Source organism: Homalodisca vitripennis, chromosome 7, assembly GCF_021130785.1.
Source record: "Homalodisca vitripennis isolate AUS2020 chromosome 7, UT_GWSS_2.1, whole genome shotgun sequence".
NCBI classification, from domain to species: Eukaryota; Metazoa; Arthropoda; class Insecta; order Hemiptera; family Cicadellidae; genus Homalodisca; species Homalodisca vitripennis.
In genome coordinates, this window is record NC_060213.1 from 126064660 (window position 1) to 126086598 (window position 21939).

The 21939-nt window shown below is 33.0% G+C and overlaps 1 protein-coding gene across 1 annotated transcript in view; it reads left to right on the forward strand.

The window, feature by feature from the left end:
* Window positions 1-446: 446 nt before the first annotated feature.
* LOC124366270 (dnaJ homolog subfamily C member 16) overlaps window positions 447-21939 on the forward strand; it is a 31270-nt gene continuing 9777 nt past the window's right edge. The window contains exons 1-10 of the mRNA XM_046822676.1: window positions 447-707; window positions 7706-7772; window positions 10220-10401; window positions 12165-12300; window positions 14127-14271; window positions 15029-15209; window positions 17065-17266; window positions 18127-18331; window positions 18983-19143; window positions 20322-20521. Coding sequence (XP_046678632.1) covers window positions 550-707; window positions 7706-7772; window positions 10220-10401; window positions 12165-12300; window positions 14127-14271; window positions 15029-15209; window positions 17065-17266; window positions 18127-18331; window positions 18983-19143; window positions 20322-20521 — 1637 coding nt within the window. The 5' untranslated portion in view covers window positions 447-549. The remainder of the gene's footprint in view (window positions 708-7705; window positions 7773-10219; window positions 10402-12164; window positions 12301-14126; window positions 14272-15028; window positions 15210-17064; window positions 17267-18126; window positions 18332-18982; window positions 19144-20321; window positions 20522-21939) is intronic.

The following is a 21939-nucleotide window of genomic DNA, read 5'->3' on the forward strand; positions in this document are numbered from 1 at the left end:
ACGCCATTCCCGAGGACTTGGACTTCTAAATTACATCAGTGTCTTCTTCAAGTGTTGTTCTTTGTATTCAAGAACTCTAACACCAGTTTCGACCTATCTTTCTTTTATTTAAGGACATAACAGAACTCTACATAACAAACAAAAGCACTCTTCAGTCCATATAGTTTTATTTAGTTCTTTGTGTGCCTTTTCCTTACCAGTTTCTTGTTCAGTGTTTTATTATTTTTCCATATAACTTATTTCTCAAACGCATAACTTTGCTGTTTGGTCAATTATAATTTGGCTACTACAGTTGGACATTCAGACAACTCAGTTATAAATTGGTTTTATATACAATATCTAGATTTTACATGCAAACTTGCGATTGTGTATTGGTGATCAAAACGGCCACGATGCAGCATTCGTTGTTTGCCAGCTGACTAGCAGAAGACAATTGGTTCGTCTGAAAAATCAATATGGAGGCTGTGTGCATGATCGTTTTTTAATAAAATTAAATATCCAGTTGTAATAGTTTAGTTTCCTGAGGTGCTAGCGAAGAAAGTCCAAGACATGAAATGGACCGTATTTTATTGGTTATTAGTAGTAATAGTTAACTGTGTTGATTTTAGTAGTAGTAGTTTGGAAGATCCATACAAAACCTTAGGCATTCCAAGATCTTCTACAGTCACTGAAATAAGGAAAGCTTATAAACAACTCGCTAAAGAATGGTAAGTTGTGTGTACAGTTTTTCCCTAGAGCCTAAATAAAATTAAACCATAGTTTATGTTTGTATACTCTAAATTATATTTTTAAAATGTCTAAAGTTTTCTAATTGATATTTTAAAAGTTTTAAATAAATTAGTTGAGCTTCTAAATCAAAATACTGAAGTTATTTAGTTTATTTAACTTCCTGCCTTGCTTTGTAGACAATGTAAGATGTAAGATCGAGTATAATCTGCGGATGTGGTTTTTATATTGATATTGACAAACAATATTTGTAAATATACACCGGGGAGTCTTTAATAAGTTGCCTACACTCGCTATTTGATTATTGTTATCGAACGATGCGATATATTATCCTACTTCGATATTATATAATAATCGTACAGAAAAAGAATTATAATACGATAACAACAAGAATACTTTTGTGAAATGGAGGAAACAAATATCCCCAGTCAGGCGCACTTGCCTTTGGTACAAAAATCTGTACTTTCTGAGGGTAGGGTACGATAAGCGGACCCAGTTTTTTATATCGAAGAATGTAATCATCAATACCTAATATTCGCATCTCAAATCCTAGACTATCAATCGATATAAAGTATCTATAGTTCTCAATAACAATCATATGTGTTAAATTAAAATATGGATCTAATATTTACAGTGATCAAACAAATTATTATAACCAAAATTAGGAAAACTGAAGACGGCCATATTTGCTCCTCTCACAGTTACAGTTGTTTCTTTCCTACAACTTTCACATAATGTATTTTTCCTCACGAGTCCAACATGTTGAAGTCATGAAAAACATGTCTTATCATCTTCCAAACCAATGTCGTGTAGTTTTCTAAAATTTACTGTCATTTTTAATAATCAAATTATGTTACTTATATAAAATTGAAATATTACCTTACTTGTATTATTTTAAAGTTTTTACAGCTGCTGATATAGATTATTTCAGTTAATTGTTCAAAATAATTAATCAGTATCAATTGATTGTGTCGATGATTATGATTAAGTAATATCGTTTGCCAATTTCGATATAAAAAACTGGGTCCGCTTATCGTACCCTACCCCTTTCTGATTAAACGGAGGCCACCTATTCAAAGTACGCTGCAGCTGATGTGGTTATGCTATTTAGGTTTACTAACCTAGGTAATTCTAAGCAATATATGGGTCAACCTCGATTTTTCTCATATTACAATATAATGTTCCAATAGTCAATTAGAAAAGGAAATGACTAGAATTTCTTGCCGGAAAGCAGTTATAGGGAGCAGGCAACTCATATTACAATATAATGTTCCAATAGTCAATTAGAAATGGAAATGACTAGAATTTCTTGCTGGAAAGCAGTTATAGGGACCAGGCAACCACGAGAATTACCTATTAGTGATCAGGGGCATTGACGTGATCTGGGCTTCAAATTTGGAACTACTCGAGTTAATTTTTTTTTCTAAAAGAGCAAGCAGCGCGAAGCGCTGCGCAGCGGGCAAGCATCGTGCGTGATCTTCGTCTATACTGAATTGATTTAGGCCAAAGGAATGACACAGATTCCTTTACCAGATTTTTACGGAGATTTTGTATTGGGCGGATTATATTGGTTTACTTTGCTTTCCAGCATGTAATTATGTGTTTAAAATTGTTTTACATACATTACCTACATTATATTGTAATATGTAATAACAATTTATCAGAAATTTTTAATAAAAAAAGGATCACGCACGATGCCTGCCCGCTGCGCAGCGCTTCGCGCTGCTTGCTCTTTCAGAAAAAAAAATTAACTCGATTAGTTCCAAATTTGAAGTCCAGATCACGTCAGTGCCCCTGATCACTAATAGGTAACTCTAAGCAATATATGACCGTCTGGCGGTTGCCTGCTCCCTATAACTGCTTTCCGGCAAGAAATTCTAGTCATTTCCTTTTCTAATCGACTATTGGAACATTATATTGTAATATGAGAAAAATCGAGGTTGACCCATATATTGCTTAGAATTACCCTAACCTAATCTAACCATAGTATTTATTGTGTAACTGCCCACCCAAAGTTGCTAAATCCTGTTTATTATCGGTGGCCTCCGTTTAATCAGAAAGTACCCAAAAATCATAAAGGTGGTATTCTAGAGAGATAATATAGTCTGTCGGTATTCCACCTGCTCAACTTCTCTGGTCACTCAAGATTGGAACTTTCAATCACATAGGCTATTCATCGCCATTGTCAAATTCTCCAAATAATCGTTACTTCTTGCTGTTTATTATTTACATTAAACATTAATACAATTTGAAATCATGTCAATACCAAATACGAAAATTAAATAAATTCCTATTAAATAAATTGTAATATTGAATTATTTTATTGATAAAAACATTCGAAATCTTCAATAAAAAGAACCGAATAACAAGTGTAGACCGCTCATTAAAGTCAGGCCTATAAGCCATCAATATTATCAACCTTGTTTGTTGATTTATTTTTACAAATAACTGAGATTGAATTATATGTAAATATACAATTCAAACAAATTTTAAACATATTTCTTCTAAAACTTATTTTTATCAAAAGAAAACAAGTACACTTTACTTTAGCTACATAACTAACACAATTTTTTAAGTACTGTAAAAATAGAATCTTCAGAGTAGCATAAAAGCCAACCTCTTGTAGATAATGAGCTGTGAATATTTGAATAAATGAGATGTATGGTTCTTTGGGGCAAAAACATATCCTATTCTCTGGTTTGATTGTTTGTTAAAATTTTATATTTTCATTATAGGTACTAATTTTTTAAATTTTAATTCCATTGAATTTTCACTTTGCATTTTATGTATGCTATTATCAGTTGGTAAATAAAATATTAATAGCCTAGTTCTATTATTCAGTAGTACATTAAATAATAATGATTATACTAAGCAAAATATTAAAACTTGATCAGTAGGCTGTATTGTACCTATATACATTTAATAGGTCCACTGTGGATGAATGAACAAGATTGAAATAGTTAAAATTAATATATTTGTTCTATGATCAAACAACAATTATTTTAGGCTATCAAGATCATACCCAATTGATGCATGGTATAAATAAAAAAGGTTAGATACATTTTCGGTACTTTCGTATTATCTGGAGGTCACTATTTTTGGAAGAGTTTTTCTTACCAGAGACCTAAAAAACTACATTATTACAAATAACAGACTTTATTTGACTTACTGTGAAAATTACATGTCATTTTGATAATGGTTCTTGTTTTCTGTCTCCGAAAAAAGAGGTGATATCAGCGAGAAGGTCACTCTGTCCCTCTGGGTTCAAAGAGATCGTAATAGGTAGGTTATTCTTAAGAGCAAATAGTCCATCAAGCAAATCTGAGAAGGCACCCTGATGTTCAGCCTATGTTTATTCACAGACAACAAAGATTATGTACTGGTTATTTTTCCATTATTACAGTACGATTATATTGTTTGGAAAAAAATATCATCATAAGAGGAACAACATGGTTACAAACACTTCTGTGAAGGAAAAATCCCAAGGAAAGGATAAATCACAGCTATTTTTGTGATGAAGTACACATTTAACAATGAGTCATACTCACCAAGCTGACCCACTTCTGGTTTAAAAATAATTAAATTTTCTGCATATGTTTTAGGAGAGATCTTAAAAAAAATGGTAGAACCTGAGTAAGAGGGGGAATTCTAAATTTTTATTTTCCCTAAATAACATAAATGTTACAGTAGGCTTTATCACTTAAATAATCTAGATATAAGTGTATTAATACATAGTGTGGTCATAAGTCTATAAAAACATCAAAGTTGTATGTAATAATTTCATTATAATATTAAAACTAATAATACCTAGATTTTAATAAGTAAAATAATGATACAATGAAAAACAATTAATTACTGTAATAATTAACAAGAATGAAAAATAAAAACAATTCAGCAATCAATATACAATAATGTTATAAAATTAACAAACAAAGCTTTATATCTAAGATAAATAATTTACCCGATATCACAGGCTAGAAATTCATCTACAGAATAAAACACTATTTCCTTTAGCCATTTTTTATTACAACTTCAAACTTTTTCCAAGTTACATACCATGCATTTTCTGGTCATTTATTGAATAATTTAAGTTTCATAAAAACTTGACTACTCTATGTCTTTTCTAGTTTTACTGAAAGTAAATCAAGATGATGATTTTTTTCGGTAGCAAGGATGTAGCCAGCGAGGGGATCCAAGGGATCCGGACCCTCCCCAAATTTTCAAATTTTGTCAATAACTTTTTAGCAAACAATTATTAATTTCATAATTCAGTATACTGACATGTACTTCTGAAAGATTGTTATGAACATTGAAACAGGTCAAGAACTTTTTAAGGAACAAAATGGGAAATAAGCGGTTGACTGCACTTGCTTTACTTTCTGTCCACTATGGGAAAATATCAGTGGTCTTGAGCTCCCCCCCAATTTTTTTTCCTGGCTACGTTCTTGCCAGGTGGAGTAGTGATGAGTGTCTTTTCTGGAAGGAAATTTATTCAAAGAGTGTTTAACAGTACATTTACAGATTTGGTAGAGTCATAGTTTTCAATTATTTAAAAATTGGTAAATTAAAAATTACTGTAGTTAAATCATACACTATTTTGAATTAAGTCTATATCAATCATGAATTTTTATGGTATATTTCAATGATTTACATGAAAATGAGTATACAATAGTCTCGAATGAAATATGTAATCTTTAAATGACAGCGTCTGATCACTGGAATTTTAAATTTCAAATGTCAGTCTCTTGAATGACAGTTTATTTCATAAATGACAACCAAGTTTATTATTTGTGTATCCATAAGGCTTCACAGAATTGTATAGTCCCAGTTAACTCTGTTCAGTTAAAAAAAAGTGTTTAATTCTGTTTTATAAGTATGTTTGAATGTTTTTCAAATATGAAAAGGATTTAAATGACAATTAGGGGTTACAAAATTGAGGGTATAAAAGAATGGCTAAAGTTAGATGTAGACAGTGTTAGCTTGTACTGGTGATCAGCAAATATTGGATGGACAAATGCTAATAATGGCATGTACATAACATTCAAAGTCCAGTGATAGACAGTTTGTGTTCAAATAATTAGTTAGAGTGATAACGATCATTTCAAAATTCAAATTATACTTTTAAAAAATAGGGTAAAAAATTATTGAGCTGATATTGGTGAAGGGGGACAAGGCATTTAACCCTTTCAGTATCACGTAAAAGTATTCCTTGTCTCGAACGTTTGTCATTTCAAATATATTCGTATGCACGTACTTTAATACGCAACATAATACGTTTAGTATCGAAATGTTAGTTTCTTTTTGGACCTATCACCTTTGTTGTTGAAAATAATAAAATGTAAACTTAAAACCATAAACGTTTTGTAAAAGTTGTGTAAATAATATTATTTATATACTGTATAATTATGAAACGGAGAGAAAGAATTTGGAATTAATAACAGAAATTAAATATAGATTTAATTAATGTTCCAGTGCCTAAGTAATTTCCAGTACTAGTGAAGTAAGATGTAAGACAAGTGATTAGAATAATAACAAATTAAAATTTATGTTGTTGAATGTTTTGAATAAACTACTACAAAATATTTTGTAAATAAATATTTTAAATTGTATGTTATTGGATGATCTTAAACATGTAAAAGGAGATATCTCTATGCAAAAGGTATTCTTTTACCATTTTAATTCACATTTTATACAAAATAGTTATAAAAATGTATTAACTTAAGTTTTCCTCTTCTTCCTATTTCTTACGATTTTACTTCTCAGACTTCCTCTTTATTTCTCTCATTTCTTTTCTTTTCAGATTTATATACAGTAGAACCCCTCATATCTGGCCACCACGGGACCGAGCCCCTGGCCGGATAACGATTCGGCCGGATAAACCGACCTACAGTACACAGCACTTGACGAAACAAAACAATTGTACTGTACGTACTAACCGCACTGGAAATAATCAACGAACTGTTTACAGGTTAAATCTATTAGCTCAACTGAGGACAACACAGGAAAATGTAAACAAATAGATACACCAAAATAACGCAAGAGTCGTGGGAGACTAGTGCGTGCAACTGAGCGTCTGCAAGCCGTGGTAAATAAATTTAGATATTGGCTTCCGGAAAGTGGCCGGATAAACCGAGGTGCGGTAAAACCGAGGCCGGATATGAGGGGTTCTACTGTAAGTAGGGTGGCAAATCAAGAAACAATTTAGAAACTTTAGTGTTCTACAACATGGTCAAGGTTATTTGAATTTCCACCCTTCTCCACTGAATCTGTGTACTTTTCAGTTTTACGAATTCCTTCAATGATAACGTAACAACATTGTTCAATGCATCCGTCTGACTAGTCGGAAGACACCCTATATGTTTGTAAAATACCTGTAATCGAAGACATTTTTCCAATTTTGTATCTTTTGAGAAAAAACTAAGATATCCGTATTTTCTTATCACATGTGGATATAATCTTGGATTAATGATAACAGATGTCACATATTTCCTAGATATCATTTAAACACTTAGATAATGGTGACACAATACCAAAAGCAACTAGCACCACTATGCTGCTTCCTGTGTAGAGCACAAGCATTCTCGAGCAAGGAATTGCCAATTTTTAATCGCTGTGGCCATGATAAACTACTGATAGAGGTAACTATGGCTTTAAAGATCGGAAATCAAGGAGGAAAAATTGAACAGTTTCTCCTTTTTTTATATATATATTCGAATATTTCAAGGAGATTTGTTTACAACAGAAACAGTTGCACTGATATTACATGAAACAAGATAAGATATATGGTTAGAAGAATACTGTTTTGTTATTAAATTTATCACAGTTTTTCCTACATTTTTCAAACATTCTGTAAAGTACCAGTAAGGTATTTAGTTCAGGGTTGGAAATGAAGAGCAGTTTTAATTTTGTTGTATTCAGTATTACTTAATTTTCACATTTTGAAAAACTATTTAAAGTTTATAATAAGTGGTTGTTTCAGGCACCCAGACAAGAATGACGATCCTGCCGCAGAAGACAAGTTTGTTGAGATAACACAAGCCTACGAGGTTAGTTTAATTACATTACAGTAGAGTCCCGTTAATCCGACCTAATTGGGACCGAGCCCTATTCGGATTATGTGATTGTTCGGATTAGCCAGAATTACAGAAAAATACGGTTTTAAACTTGAGAATGGGTCTATTTTGTTATAGAATTATCAACATTGTTTATTAAAAACATGTTTTCTGACTGTTGCATTGTATTTCTTGACAAATAAACGTGTTTGCGAATACTAAACACATTTACCGTATGTAGTGTGAGAGTTCTATTGTTAAGCAATGTGAGCGTACTGGATATTGTACGGGTCCACGCGTTCAATAGTTGTACGAAACTACGCGTCATCCAATAGACTCTCTTTAATGCGACAGAAGACATTAACTGAATTTATGTCTTTTAACAATTAATATTGTACTCAATAATAATATCAGTACTGTACGTCCAATTTTTGTTTGATTTCACTTCTTAATACAGTAATTTAACTCATACTTAACCTATAAGTTTCAATTTGGTACTGTATTTAACTTCATTATTTATGTACTGTACCGTACACAATTTGTCTTAATAAAATACTGTATGTCTATTTAATTAAAGGTTTCTTTGTTTATGTACGAAATGATGCAGCCATTTTCATTTTTTATGTAATTAGTTCCTATAACTGTTCATTATCGTTATAAATAATTCCTCCTGGACCTGTTCGGATTAACCGACGTTCGGATTACACGTGTTCGGATTAGCGGGACTCCACTGTATTTGGATCAAAAGCTCTTTGATCATTCTGATTTGAACTCTGATGATGGATATTGGTAGTTCTGGGAAATCTACCAGCACAGCAGATTTTTTTAAATTTTTATTTTTTATTATGTCACCATGGCAGGTAAAAGCTAGACAGGACAGAATACCTCTGAGTATTATTGATGTAGATTAGTTTTGTATCTGTTAATGTATTTTTACAAAGACAATTTTAATTTTCTATGCTGTAAATCAAGCAAAAATTAAATATCTGGGAAATGGTATATCATTTAGTATTAATAGGTATTATGGTTTCAAAGCTAGTGCTATTCAACTAAAGAACAATTTCCATAACAATTCAGTTTGGTTTCCATTATAATCTTAAACATTTCTCCTATATATTCTCTCATTATATGTTACAGAAACTAATAGGCTACAGACAATTTTTAAAAGTGGAATTTTTTTTTGATAAAAACAAAAAATATGCAGAATTTAAATGTTAGAATAGAAAAATTGTATGTCGAACACTGAAATCAAGTACCAAGACAAGAGAAATGAAACAAAATTCATTGAATCTATTGTTGCTAAAAAAAAGTGATTCAAGCTGTAGAGAAAATATCAGGCTTTTTACTACGGTATTGATTATAAGTAGGCTAGACATATATGACACATCAGGTGGGACGATGATTTGATCTAATAACACCAGGAATAGACACTCAGTTGTCTATTCCTGTCATCCTTGTCTTATTTTGTGGCTTGATTTTCAGAGTTCTGTCATATTCATTTTTTAAACTAATTCTTTGTAACCAAATTGGTTATATGCCATCATGATCTGTTTTCTTGTTTAGCATATATATATATATATATATATATATATATAATTTGTTATACAGGGTGTAACTAAAAGACTAGGCTGGCTGTGCATTTTCAGATTTTATGTGTGATTCTAAACTAAAAATGAAGAATAACTGTTTTCCAATTTCCACTTTGTTTAGCCTCTAGCCGCCATTTTTTTATTTTTTATTAATAACTTGTTATCTCTATAATTCGTAAAGCTAAAGAAACCAAATTTAGCACATAGGTTTGAATGGGTAAGAGGAAAAAAAATAATTGTGCTATTTTCTTTAATATTAACATAATAGTGTCTGTTGACAATTTTTAAAGTCAAGTGACAAAAAACCAGTATAGTTATAAAAAAATGTACTAGGCACCAACTATTTGGAGAATTTATTGCAATTCAAATGGTACTAGTTTCAATGAAATCTGTCAAGGCATAAGCGAGCATAACCACTTTAAAGGTACGCTTGCACAAGCCAGTCTCTTGTGAACATACTTTAAAGGAACATGTAGTATATCTATAAAATTATTATGTGCTAAATATAATAGTAGAAAACGTATTAGATGATGTACATATCTGTGGCATTGGTATCTCCAAGGTTTTTGAGCCAGACATTTGTAGAACTCCCTAATTATTTAAATAATATAACTGGGGAAGAAATTTTTCAAAGACTAATTGAAATGAACGCTGTATAAATGTATATCACTACTCAGTTAATAGGTTCTTCACCTAAATGATTGAGAAGAAATTATCCTCTATAGGGGTACTAAAAATATTTATGTAAATTTCATATAATTAAAACTGTTTTAATATTTTATATTACTTTATTATTGTGTAGTGAATCAAATATTTTCATAGACAATAAAATTACAAATTGAATTGTCCCAGTTGCTGACAGACCCAGAGAGACGGAAGCAGTTTGACAATTTCGGGCGGATGGAGGAGCCTCGGGCACGCCGCGAGTACCGGCGGTATGACCCCATGGACGAACTGTTCGCCGGGACCGGATTCCGGTTCCAGTACTCTGATCGAGACATCACACTCTTCCACAAATTGTCCATTACCACCAGGTCAGTTGTTGAGGTTGTTATCAGTCTGTCTACAATCTCACCTTATTATAACAATTTTAATCTTATAGTGCTAAGTACCAATATTGTAGGTCCTGGAAACTAGTACACAGATTGTTCATTCCATTCAAGCAATAATGTTGACAAGCTATCAATGATTTAGTTGATCAATGTTATTTTAAATGACTTGCCGTTATAGTGAAGAACCTGGTTATTGAGCTGTACTACTTACATTGTTATTTTTATTAATTTGTTTTCTGTGTACTTCAATTTGAAACCTAGTTCAGCAAAACATAGTAAGATCTATAAACAAACCCATTGATAGAATCTTCATAAAAATGAACTATAAAACACCAATATTGTCCAAATAAAAAATGCTACACATTGTAAAATTAGTTTTTGCTCTTTGTGTATAAAAATAAATGTATACAGATATATAATACTATACTTTGTCTCTAAGGTATGTAATTTTCAGAGTAGGAAATTGTTTTATGAGCCAAAAATCTTTTCAAGCTTGAACGAGTATACAATGGTACCTATAGCGTTGTTCCAAGCAATACATTAACTCAAGCTGTATTTTATTTGCAAATACACAAATGTGATCCAGTAATAAAATAAACAATATATATTAGAATTGTGTGGAGAAAACAAGTTGTATAATTATTTTACAATCCATTTGCATCCTGAAAAACCCAAATATTATGTAGTTTTTTAACAAACCTTTACAAAATTGCTTCCACTTAATAAATTCCACTAATTCTTTGAACAATTAAAAAAATTCTATTCTATTTCAACAGAAAATCTTAAATGTAAACTATTACGATACCGCAATAATAAAAACAATAATATAAAATAAAAATAACATAAAAAATATGTGTACTGCCAAATTGTACAATTTAAACACTTATATTGACTTGAAAAATGTAGTTTGATTATTACCTAAAATATTAAAATTTAATCATTATGCTATCAGGATTGATACTTATCAACTCTAACATTGTTATTGGTCAGATATATTATTGAACACTGAGGAACATTCTCTGTCTGACCAGATGTATGTATGAATGGTAATTCCTAATTCGTCTTTAAAATGATCAATCCCCAGATTCTTAGTTCTTAACTTGTTTCTTAATGCAATATCTGGAATCTGATGTAATCACAAACTTGACACCTAGAATCTACAGTCATGTAAGTCTGAAGAGATAAAAAAAGTTGGCAACGAAGAAGCTTAAAACAAACTTTTTACATCGTTTTCACATTAGAGACATCTAGACTACAAAATGTAGTGTAATCTAGGTGGAGAGACATTCTCATTTTCTCATCAGATGCACAATTGAAATTATGAGACAATGAAAATGCCTCTTCAACCTGGTTTGCTCTATATTTTTTATATTTTGTAGTGTAGGTGTCACTGATGTTGAAATGATATAGTTCTTTTAAGCTTTTTTTTTTTTTGGATCTCTTCAGACGAGCATGACCCCAGATTCCAGGAGTCAAGTCTAAGACAGCGCCGAATCCAGACACTGCAATAAGAGGAAGGTGAACTGAAGCTAAACTTAACATTCACATTGTATCAACTCTTTCTACCATAGCTACGTTATGTTTAGGACCTACGTTATCTGTAGGAGCTACCTTGTGTGTATGAGGTATGTTATGTGTAGGATCTAACTCTTAATTGCCTGGCACATTAAGTCTGACTCTCCTCTACGTTACTTTAAATACGTTGTTAAGTCAAAAGAGACCACAATTTTTCTGTGATGTTCTAGAGCGTTTGAGAACATGCTGGTCCCCAAGAGTTGGCGTACGCCGTATCTGATCCTGTTCTACTCGGACTGGTGCTTCGCGTGTCTTCAAGTCGAGCCAGTCTGGAGGCGAATCATGGAGGAGCTTGAACCTATCGGGGTAAGGAGTTGAGAAAGTTTGGAAAAGCCATGTAATATACACATTTAGTATACACATTTTCCATGTAATATTCAGCAATTTCCTGTCCATCATGGTTCGTAACAGGGTTCACAGAACAGTAATGTAATTGAATTTTCTTTACATAATGTAGCTGTGGTGGGAAGGATTGATTCAATTTGAATGTTGAGCTCCAGTTCACCTTCCTCTTAGTTCACCGTCTGGAATCTGACTAAACTCAACATTCACGGTAATGTAGTGTAAATAGTTTGGTCCTGAAAGTTTTTCTAAGGCTGAGAAAAGGTACTTCAATTCTTGTGGTTATGATAGCAACCGCTCATGCCTAAACATGTCTGTGCACTTTCAAAAGAAACGCTTTTCACACAAGTTATTTCCAAGTTGAAATAGTCCTTTAGCTCAGTGGGTAGATTTTGTGAGAGTTGAAATATTAATGTGGTTTGTTTTAGAAATACAGGATTCCATCTACATTTGTACCCAAACAGTTTTTTTTCTCATAAATGATGGAGTTGTGATATTTTTTAAAGTTTGAACCATCACCATATTTGTACAAAGTGGTGTACCAAACTAGCCAATGAACTTAGCAGAGATATTTATAAGATCAATTTTTGTGCAAATTTAAACATGTTTATGTTTTTTTTGGGGCAGTAACTATTTCCATAAACCATGTTACTTAGCTACCATGATGCCAATTATTGATTTTGCAGTATATACCTAAAAACTCAATTCAATAGAAAGTGTTGTATTATCAAGTTATTTAATATGCTACTTCTATTAATGTGATAGTGAACGATCTTTTAAATTATTTAGTGATATTTTTTAGAAAGAAAACTTTTTAATTGTTCCCAGAATTTGTTGATATGTACATCTAGCTTCTTTTGTAGGCTTTTTATATGACCTTGTCCTTTCATATGGTGATTTCCCTGACATATTTTCACTAAAAAAAATTGACAGGATAATAAGATTGGAGACATTTGCCATTGCTTATCAAGGACCCATCAGGGCCTTGTTGAAATCGCGTTGTTGTCCATTCGTCTCTTGGTAGAAAGATATTAGAAAATTGAAATTTGGTACATGGGTTCCTCTTGGTGCGGGGTTGAACCCTGTTGATTTTGGGGTGAAAATGTTCAAAGGGCAGACCAACGTCTGTCTCTCCATTTATCAGCCTATTTAAAATGAAAAATACCTTTATTAAAGAGGTGGCGTTAGGGCTATGAAGCCCTCTCCACCACTCAACCTCATATTGTGTACAGTAAATTTACAATAGTTTGATACAATTGTGCGATAACTCATGATAGAACGGCCATAGAGACGTGAAACTTGGTACATAGGTTCCTGTTGGTGCAAGGAAGAACTCTATATTTTCTGTCTGTTTGTGTGATAACTCATTCATTCTGTTCGTATATTGTGTCCAGTCCATAATATTGGTTTATTTGTCAGTGCAATATTACAGCTAGCACCAATATTTTTGTTATGAACTACAATAACAGGAACGAAACACTTCAGGTTTCAGAACTTAAAACATGCTAAAAAGCAAACAGTTGAAAAACATAGTGATAAACACTAAGTCAAAGTTAACAGTAAAAGTCGTTTTACACCGTAAACACAAACATATACAAGACACTTGGCACCAGTCAGGAGAATCACAAATGAAAAACCACGACTCAACGTAATTGTACTGCTGAAATATGTGATAGGTGTACCACAACAGATATTTTAAGACTGAATAGGAAATTTCCTCACTACCAACTCCCACCTTCATGATTAATATCTATTTAATTGCAAAGTAATCATATCGGACCAATGTGCAGGTGGGTATAGCGACCGCGCACGCAGAGAACGAGCCAATGCTAGCACGCCGCGTCAGTGTGCACTCGCTGCCTTGTCTCGTGTTGCTGATTGACGGAAAACCTGTTGTCTACAAGGAGAATCTCTTTAGTGTACAAAAGGTTGTGGGTAAGTACATTCGTAATGTCAGGGTGCGTTTTATGCTGCAAGTTTGTATTTCTTTTACGATTTTGTTTCCTTCACATAAAGCAGCTATGGTGGGAAGGCTTGGTTCGATATAAATGTTGAATTTAGCTCCAGTTCACCTTCCTCTTACGTGCAACATCTGAAATCTGACGCTGTTGCAGATTTGACTTCTGAAATCTAGAGTCTTGCTCGTCTGAAGGAATCCAAAAATAGTCGATGACGAAGAACGGATATGGTCAAAACGAACCCCCTGCATTATTTTGACATCAGAGACACCCAGACTACAAAAAGTAGTGCAATCTATGTGAAGAAGTATTCTCATTGTCTTATCAGGTGCACAATCGTCACCAATTATTTTTGGATCCCTTAAGACGAACATGACTCCAGATTTCAGAAGTCAAGTCTGCAACAGCATCAGATTTCAGATGCTGCATCTAAGAAGAATGTAAATTGGAGCTAAATTTAACATTCAATTTGTTTAACAGCTGCTGTGTATATTAAACAAAGAACACATATATATGAAGTTGTAGTATTAAAATTCATTTGTGAGGTCTCAAATTGTAAAAAAAATTATGATAAAACGTGCCTTGTTATATATACTCAAGAGTGAATTACCATTACATATTTTAGTATAACAGTCTCTACAGCTTTACACATTACATAAATCAGTGTCATCTTCAGCAAGATAGTTCATAAATTTTAAAGTACCCTGTTTGATTTATGTTTTTTAATATTGCAGAATTTGTACGCAATAAGCTGCCGTACCGTCTGATCCAGAATATAGGGGATGATGGACTGGACAGTTTCCTGTCCGGGTGGATAGACAATAAGGTGCGAGGTCTGGTGTTCCAAAGACAGGGGCCAGTCAGACTGCGCTATCTACTCACTGCCTTTGCGTACCGGGAGAGAGTTGCGTTTGCGTAAGTCTTATCGTATAAACCTAGGTGTAGCAGAACTCACCGGCCAAGTTCAGTAATTCTTTTATCGTAAGAATTTCAGGCAAATATTTTGCATATTCACTGATTGTTATTCCCAGATCCGAAAAATATTCTCTTTTAAAATTGTGTTTGTAAGTATAGACTTTTGCAAGTATAACAGAAATTTGGAAACACAAAACCTACTGTAGTTTATAGTTAATTTAAACAAAACTTAATAAGGAAGTAATACTTACACATGTAGTTGGAATAAGTTCATTGGTCTCATTCATTTATTACAAGTTTTAAGATGGCAGACATTTACATCTCTTGTCTTTATAAGACTTTTAATCTTTGAAATAAGTTTTATATTTTCTTTACATACATTTGCTACCAATTTTCATATAAAAGAAACTCATCTAACAATTAAGGCAGTGGCCATTTACATCAATACTATACTTTGAATTTTTCCTCGTAGTATTTTATTGAACATTTTAAGCAGTTTCAAACATCTCTTGTACTTGCACATCCTTATACTCTCAGGGAAGATAATGTTGAGATTCTTGAAAGGCAATGTTTACAGTTCAGCCATTTTAAAACAAAGTTAATAAGCTTTTTAGAATTTGCAGGTAATTTATAGCATTCTAGATTAGGTCACTATAATATTTTATTATTGTTATTAGTTTATTTAGCTATGATTTCAGTTGATATTTTAAAATTTATGTCTACAGCTAAAGTTTGTACGAGATAGATCCTCATATTATTTATTATTTAAACTAGTTTAATATAATTTCAGAAACTATTTACAATAATCAAGTAGTACACAGTATTATAAAAGTCTAAAAATCCTTTTCAATTTAGTTTATCTGTAACCAATTACACAACTGCATATTTATTTGAAAGGTTTTTGCAGCAAGGATATCCAAAGTAAAATAAAATAATTCTTCTTTTATCAAAATTAAAAATAAACACTGAATTAAAGTTCCTTTTCAATTTATGCAACAGATCACCAGTTTGCTTTGAATTTTATAAAAAAACAAGAGAGCCAAAAGTTTACAAACAAGTATTTAAGTTTTCCAAACATCGGATGGACTTTAGTAACCTCCAAAATGAAATTTACTTTGAAATTCAATAATAATAATAAACAATTACAAAAATTATTTACTTAGACCAATTGTAAAAAATAGTTATACTTATAGAGACTACAGATTCGTAAAATATAGCACTTTTTTACGTACGGAAGTACAGTGAAGAAAAAGTATGAAAACATTAAATTTATTCAGTAGCGACAAAACAAAACTTACGTTCTGGACAAATATTTTTTTTTTCTCTTAGGACAAGAAGCTTAGAAAATTACACCTAGTCCTATAAGGACCTTTGCACTGCTTCCAGAGTGACAGAACATTCTGTATTGGTAAGGTTGGGAGTAGGGGCCTCCTGTCGAGATTCTTGAAGAAAACTTTAGGGCACTAAACACAAGTCATGTTCCCTAGGAAGAAGGAGAAGCCAGCTCTGAACCTCTCTAGTCAAAGCAGGCAGGGGGTGGCACACCCTTATGTCTAGACTGGCAAGAACCTTTGACTCTTATGGTACAAACCCCGCCAACTCTTAACAGTCATATCCCGTAGTAGACTAGACCTATCGAATTACCCTTGCGCCCCAGAATCTCGACATTTGCGGTTAGTGATGTGCCGCTCCTGGATATCCAAGGGGTTGCCCAGATTTAAGTGACACATTGGTTTTTGCTGTACCCAGTGTGGGTTCAACTGGAAGGTATAAACCAGCCAGAAGTGAACCCTCCTAGGGAACTGGACAGGTATTGGATCTTAGTTACTTACCCAGTGTGGACATGTTTGTTCAGGTTCGTCCAGACCAACACGGCCAAGGGGGAGGCTGTGAGAGCGCGGCTACAGGTACCTCCAGACATGGACTCTCTGCTGCTGTTCAACGAGAACACTGAACGCCCAGTGGCCAGTGTGTCCATGATCAACATCCCTGTGCAGACTCTGCAAGACGTCATCAACTCCAACAAGTATCTCCTGCTGCCCAGGCTTTCCTCACAGGTATAACCATCACGCACACTCACAACAGTTCATGTTCATCGCTCTTGTATGTTTTATCTCAAGTTTACAATCCAAAATAGATCACAGATTTGTTTAATGTAGTTGTTCATGAATAGTTTTATTTTGAAAATATTTGCCTTATTCAAAACTTAATGTTTCAAAAACAAAAACAAAATTTTCTAAGTATTAATATAAATTATGTGTTGCTAGTTATCAAAACATTAAAGGAATCGTCAAAATAAAAATATCACAATTATGTTAACTTCTATTTTTTGCAACCACGTCTAATAGAATTTATTTGGTAGTTAAGTTTGTCAAAAAGAAATTATTGACGTATAAGATACTGAAAGTTTTAGTTGTGACAGTTTTAATGTTTCAAATATTATTGCTGTTTTGTTAATTTTTAACCCCTTAAGTGCCATGGCCATTTCCCAAAATCATAAGCTTAAAGTGACATTTGTGGTGTTGTTGCTTGTGACATTGTGAAAACTATTGGTATATGACATTTTTACATTATTTTTACAAATCTTTTCTACTTTTTTTGGTATAGATTGAAGAATATGAAATAGCTGTTATTGTTAAAATAATAATAAACAAATGTGTTTTATCTCATTATTTTTTTTATGGCGACCAATTCAAAAACCAAAGTTTGGTGTATTTAATATGTTCTAAAGATGTTATCCAATTACGATCCTATACGAAATTCGTACATTTCCAAAGTAAAATTTAACAAAACATAAAATAATTGATTCTTATTTATTATCTATCATTTTAATAAGAATAATTTCTTATATAATAATTTTTGCATGTAAGTGACTTAGATGTCTTGTACAGTATATATCTAAAAACTGTGTGCACAGGATCTCCTAGATGCTCTGTGTCCAGCAAGTGCATCCCCTCGCAAACGACTATGTGTACTATTGGTCTCACAGAACACCCCCCACCACGAGCCCCACCGTCAGAGTCTACGCAGGTTCGCTCAGGAAGCTAACTACGCAGACAAGGTGTGCTTCATGTACATCTTCCAGGAACGCCAGGTCGAGTTTGTTCATGCCCTTCTTTCAGGTGAGTGGTTGTGTCTGACAGTTGGGAGGGTTACACTCATTGAACCCTAGCGTCAGATTGAGGTTAAACTGAATCGTTTTAATTGTTAACACGCTTGATCAGTAAGACAAAACTAAGAAATGTGTAAAATTATACATTAAAAGACAAATAATTGTACACATAACGTAGCTATGGTGGGAAGGGCTGATTCAATGTGAATGTTAGTCTGAAGGGATCCAAAAATAGTTGGGAACAAAGATGATGTCGAAATGATGCGTTGGGTTTGTTTTGAGCTTCTTCGTTCTTTGTCGCTGACTATTTTTGGATCTCTTCAGACGAACATGACTCCAGATTTCAGGAGTCAAGTCTGTAACAGCGTCAGATTTCAGATGCTGCACTTAGAGGAAGATGAACTGGAGCTAAACTCAACACACATTGTTACACACACAACATAAAATAATTTTTTTTTTTATTCTTTAAAGTAAAACTATTAAAATACTCATTGATTAATTATTTTTAATTTTTTGTATTATTTTATTTTTCCAATGTATAAAATGATTTGGGATATAAACTCCTCAATTCAGTAAAATCATTTTGGAATAAAATGTTTATTTTGTTACATAATTTGGATTTTTTCGTGTTTTGCAAATGGTGGTATGATTGTATGTGCAGGAGAGAGCAGTCCACTGGAGCCGCTGGTGGCCATATTGTGGAGGAGAGACCAGAAACATATCAAGTACGAGTGGCTACCTGAGGGTCAGGACTGGGCGAGTTACAACACGACCAAGCAGCACCTGGAGCCAGCGATAGAGCGGCTGCTGCGTGCCGCGCAGGTAATTTGGAACCACTTCAACTCAACCTTTTAACATCACTAAAAATTGAAAACTTAATATTTTTAAACTAATATTATATTAAATTTTTTGTGAATAACTGTTCTTTTCAAAATAAACTGTTATAGTACACTTGCGATCAACTGACTTACGAAAATCAATCTAGAACTCACATATAAACATTTTTGGTTGACATGGCTACCGGAAACAATGTGACATTAGTTTCTTAAATGTTGTATAACTTACTCATTATTGAAGATAATGATATAAATTTTTCAAGATTTATAGACAATTGAATACTCTTTCCAGTGATATGGACAAAGAAAAGGATATGATATTTTTGGTAATAATTAGGTTGGAAAATGAAATTTAAATAAATTCTGAAACTTTTTGACGTAAGTCCATTTTTGATATTCCTAAATTTAATTTTGTGGTAACTTTGTTATTTTATGTTAATTAGGCAGAGTTTTCAAAGAAAAATTACAAAAAAAGTATGTTGATAGATTATTAAATAATCAAAGTGTGAATTTTTTACTTAAACCTTGCAAAATGCCTTCAAAAGGACTGGCACTTTTAGGTACACCCACTCAATAAATACTTGGCACCCTAAGGGTTAACCTTGAATTTTAGCCTTAAGATAAGTCACAGTGTAGTAACAGAGATTCACCATTCTTAACATTTGCTGCTCTAACATTCTGAAATACAGTAATTCTTAAATTTATATTTTATGAACCCTACCAAACAAGGGGCTGGGTACTAGGAAGTCCTACCCTGGAATTAGGGGCGACATTTATCTAAAATGATCCATAAGATGTTCAAAATGAAATCTTTGCATCGTTTGACATCAGAGACCTAGGCTAAAAAAAGTTCAGTTTGGTTACCCAGCAGCTATCCAGTGTAATGTAAATGAAGAGGGGTTCTCTTTGTCTCATAAGGTGAACAATTAATTGTAGTGGAATGTTTTAGACACGATCGTAAAGTACGGCGGAGCAACTGAGTTTTCTGCATGTGACGTTTTTGTGGTGGGAATAGAGCCTATCTGTACCAGATTTCAGACTCTACACTCAATATTCGCATCCCTATGATTGTAATCTAGAATCACTAACAATATCTGCTTATAATTACGAGACACTCTTTATATTAATATCAATATAAGATACATTTTGTAAACATATGTGCAGGCTATGCCACATGAAGCGGTGATCGGAGAACTGATAGATGAGCAGGCACAGGGACTCATCTCCAAGGTGATCACCAGGTTGATGGTGACCTACGACGTCCTGAGGGACAACCTGGACAAGGAGCATGTCCTTCCTGTGGTGTCTGTCATCGCCACGATCGTCGTCATCCTGGCAGCCGGTTACCTCATGGCCTACCTCATGTGAGTTGAGCTTTATTTTCTGATACTTAGGCCTCTCTACCACTTTTTTAGCAACCTGATTGATGTATTTGACGTTTCAGAAGTCTAGACCAGTAGTGTAGTCTTGGCACACATCAAATCATGTGCTCAAACAAAAGAGTTACCACAAAAGACTGAAAGAGATCTCAATTAACATTAACCCTTCGCACACCACTAATAAATAAATCCACTAACTTTCCTATAACACCAAGACAAGTAAACAGTTTTGTTTATTTAAGTTCAAAGGTAATTCTTATTATAACTAAATTAGAAAAATAAAAGGAAAAAGGTATAAAACAGAGCATTTTATTTAAAATTAACCTATTTATTGATAAAAATAAAAAAGAACTATTTACAAAACTGCTTATTTCAAATAAATTTTAATTTTAAACTTAAAAGTTTAATTAAATTTTACTATAAAACAAGATACATATTTAAAACTAATCACAACACAACCACACAAGAATAACGAGATACGTAGTAGACTTGCACGCTTGTAACAACCGAGAAAGCAGTAATACACACCACAGATATGTTTGGTTATGGGTCTGTAGGAGACGCAGAACTGAAGAGCAAGTGGTCGGAGTCAGACAAAGGATGTTCCCGTCCGCAGAGTGAAGGTCGTTTATAAATATTTTCTTGGTAACCTTGATAAGCACAGAGTGTGCACCGGGCATTTCGAAGGACTTTTGTGAACTAAAAAACTCTCCAAGAGACAAAATCTATAATATCGGATATAACTGTAGTTGGCGTTTTGGTCAAAGTCTACCATTCTAATATATCTGTCTACAGCGTGGGAAGGGTTAAATGTAACAAGCAAGACTTTGCCCTTTAGGATGTATAAGAAAGGGGAGCTATCAATAATTAAAGCTATAATTAAGGCTTATTTTTGCAATGTTTGAACTATTTAACTCGTTTGATCCCAGGAATTTGCCCCAATTATCTCCTTAGTTTGCCACCAAGTATCTACATAAAATTCTGGCTGTAATTAAAAAAAAAATTGCTGATATTGACTAAAATTACTATATTTTTTGTTATGATTGCATGGCCTTTGTCTTTCTTATGACTTGTTCTATACCATGGAATATATTGGGTTTAATTAATGCAGTTTTATTTTACAAAGCTTTATGTACCAAAAAGTTTATTTTCCAAAATCTTGTATAATGAGGGATAAGATTGTACCAGAAATAATTGTAGGCCCAATACTTAAAACTGTTTAAATAATTATGGAACATAATGAGTGGTTATAAATATAATACATGGTTACAGATAAATAATACATGGATAACAACATAAAAATAACTATTAACCCATTGCGGATCGTATTGTTTTGGCGCGCGCGGGCACCAGCGGGCGCGAATTAATTCACGGTCAGCGTCCGCACAAACAGCAATAGTGCG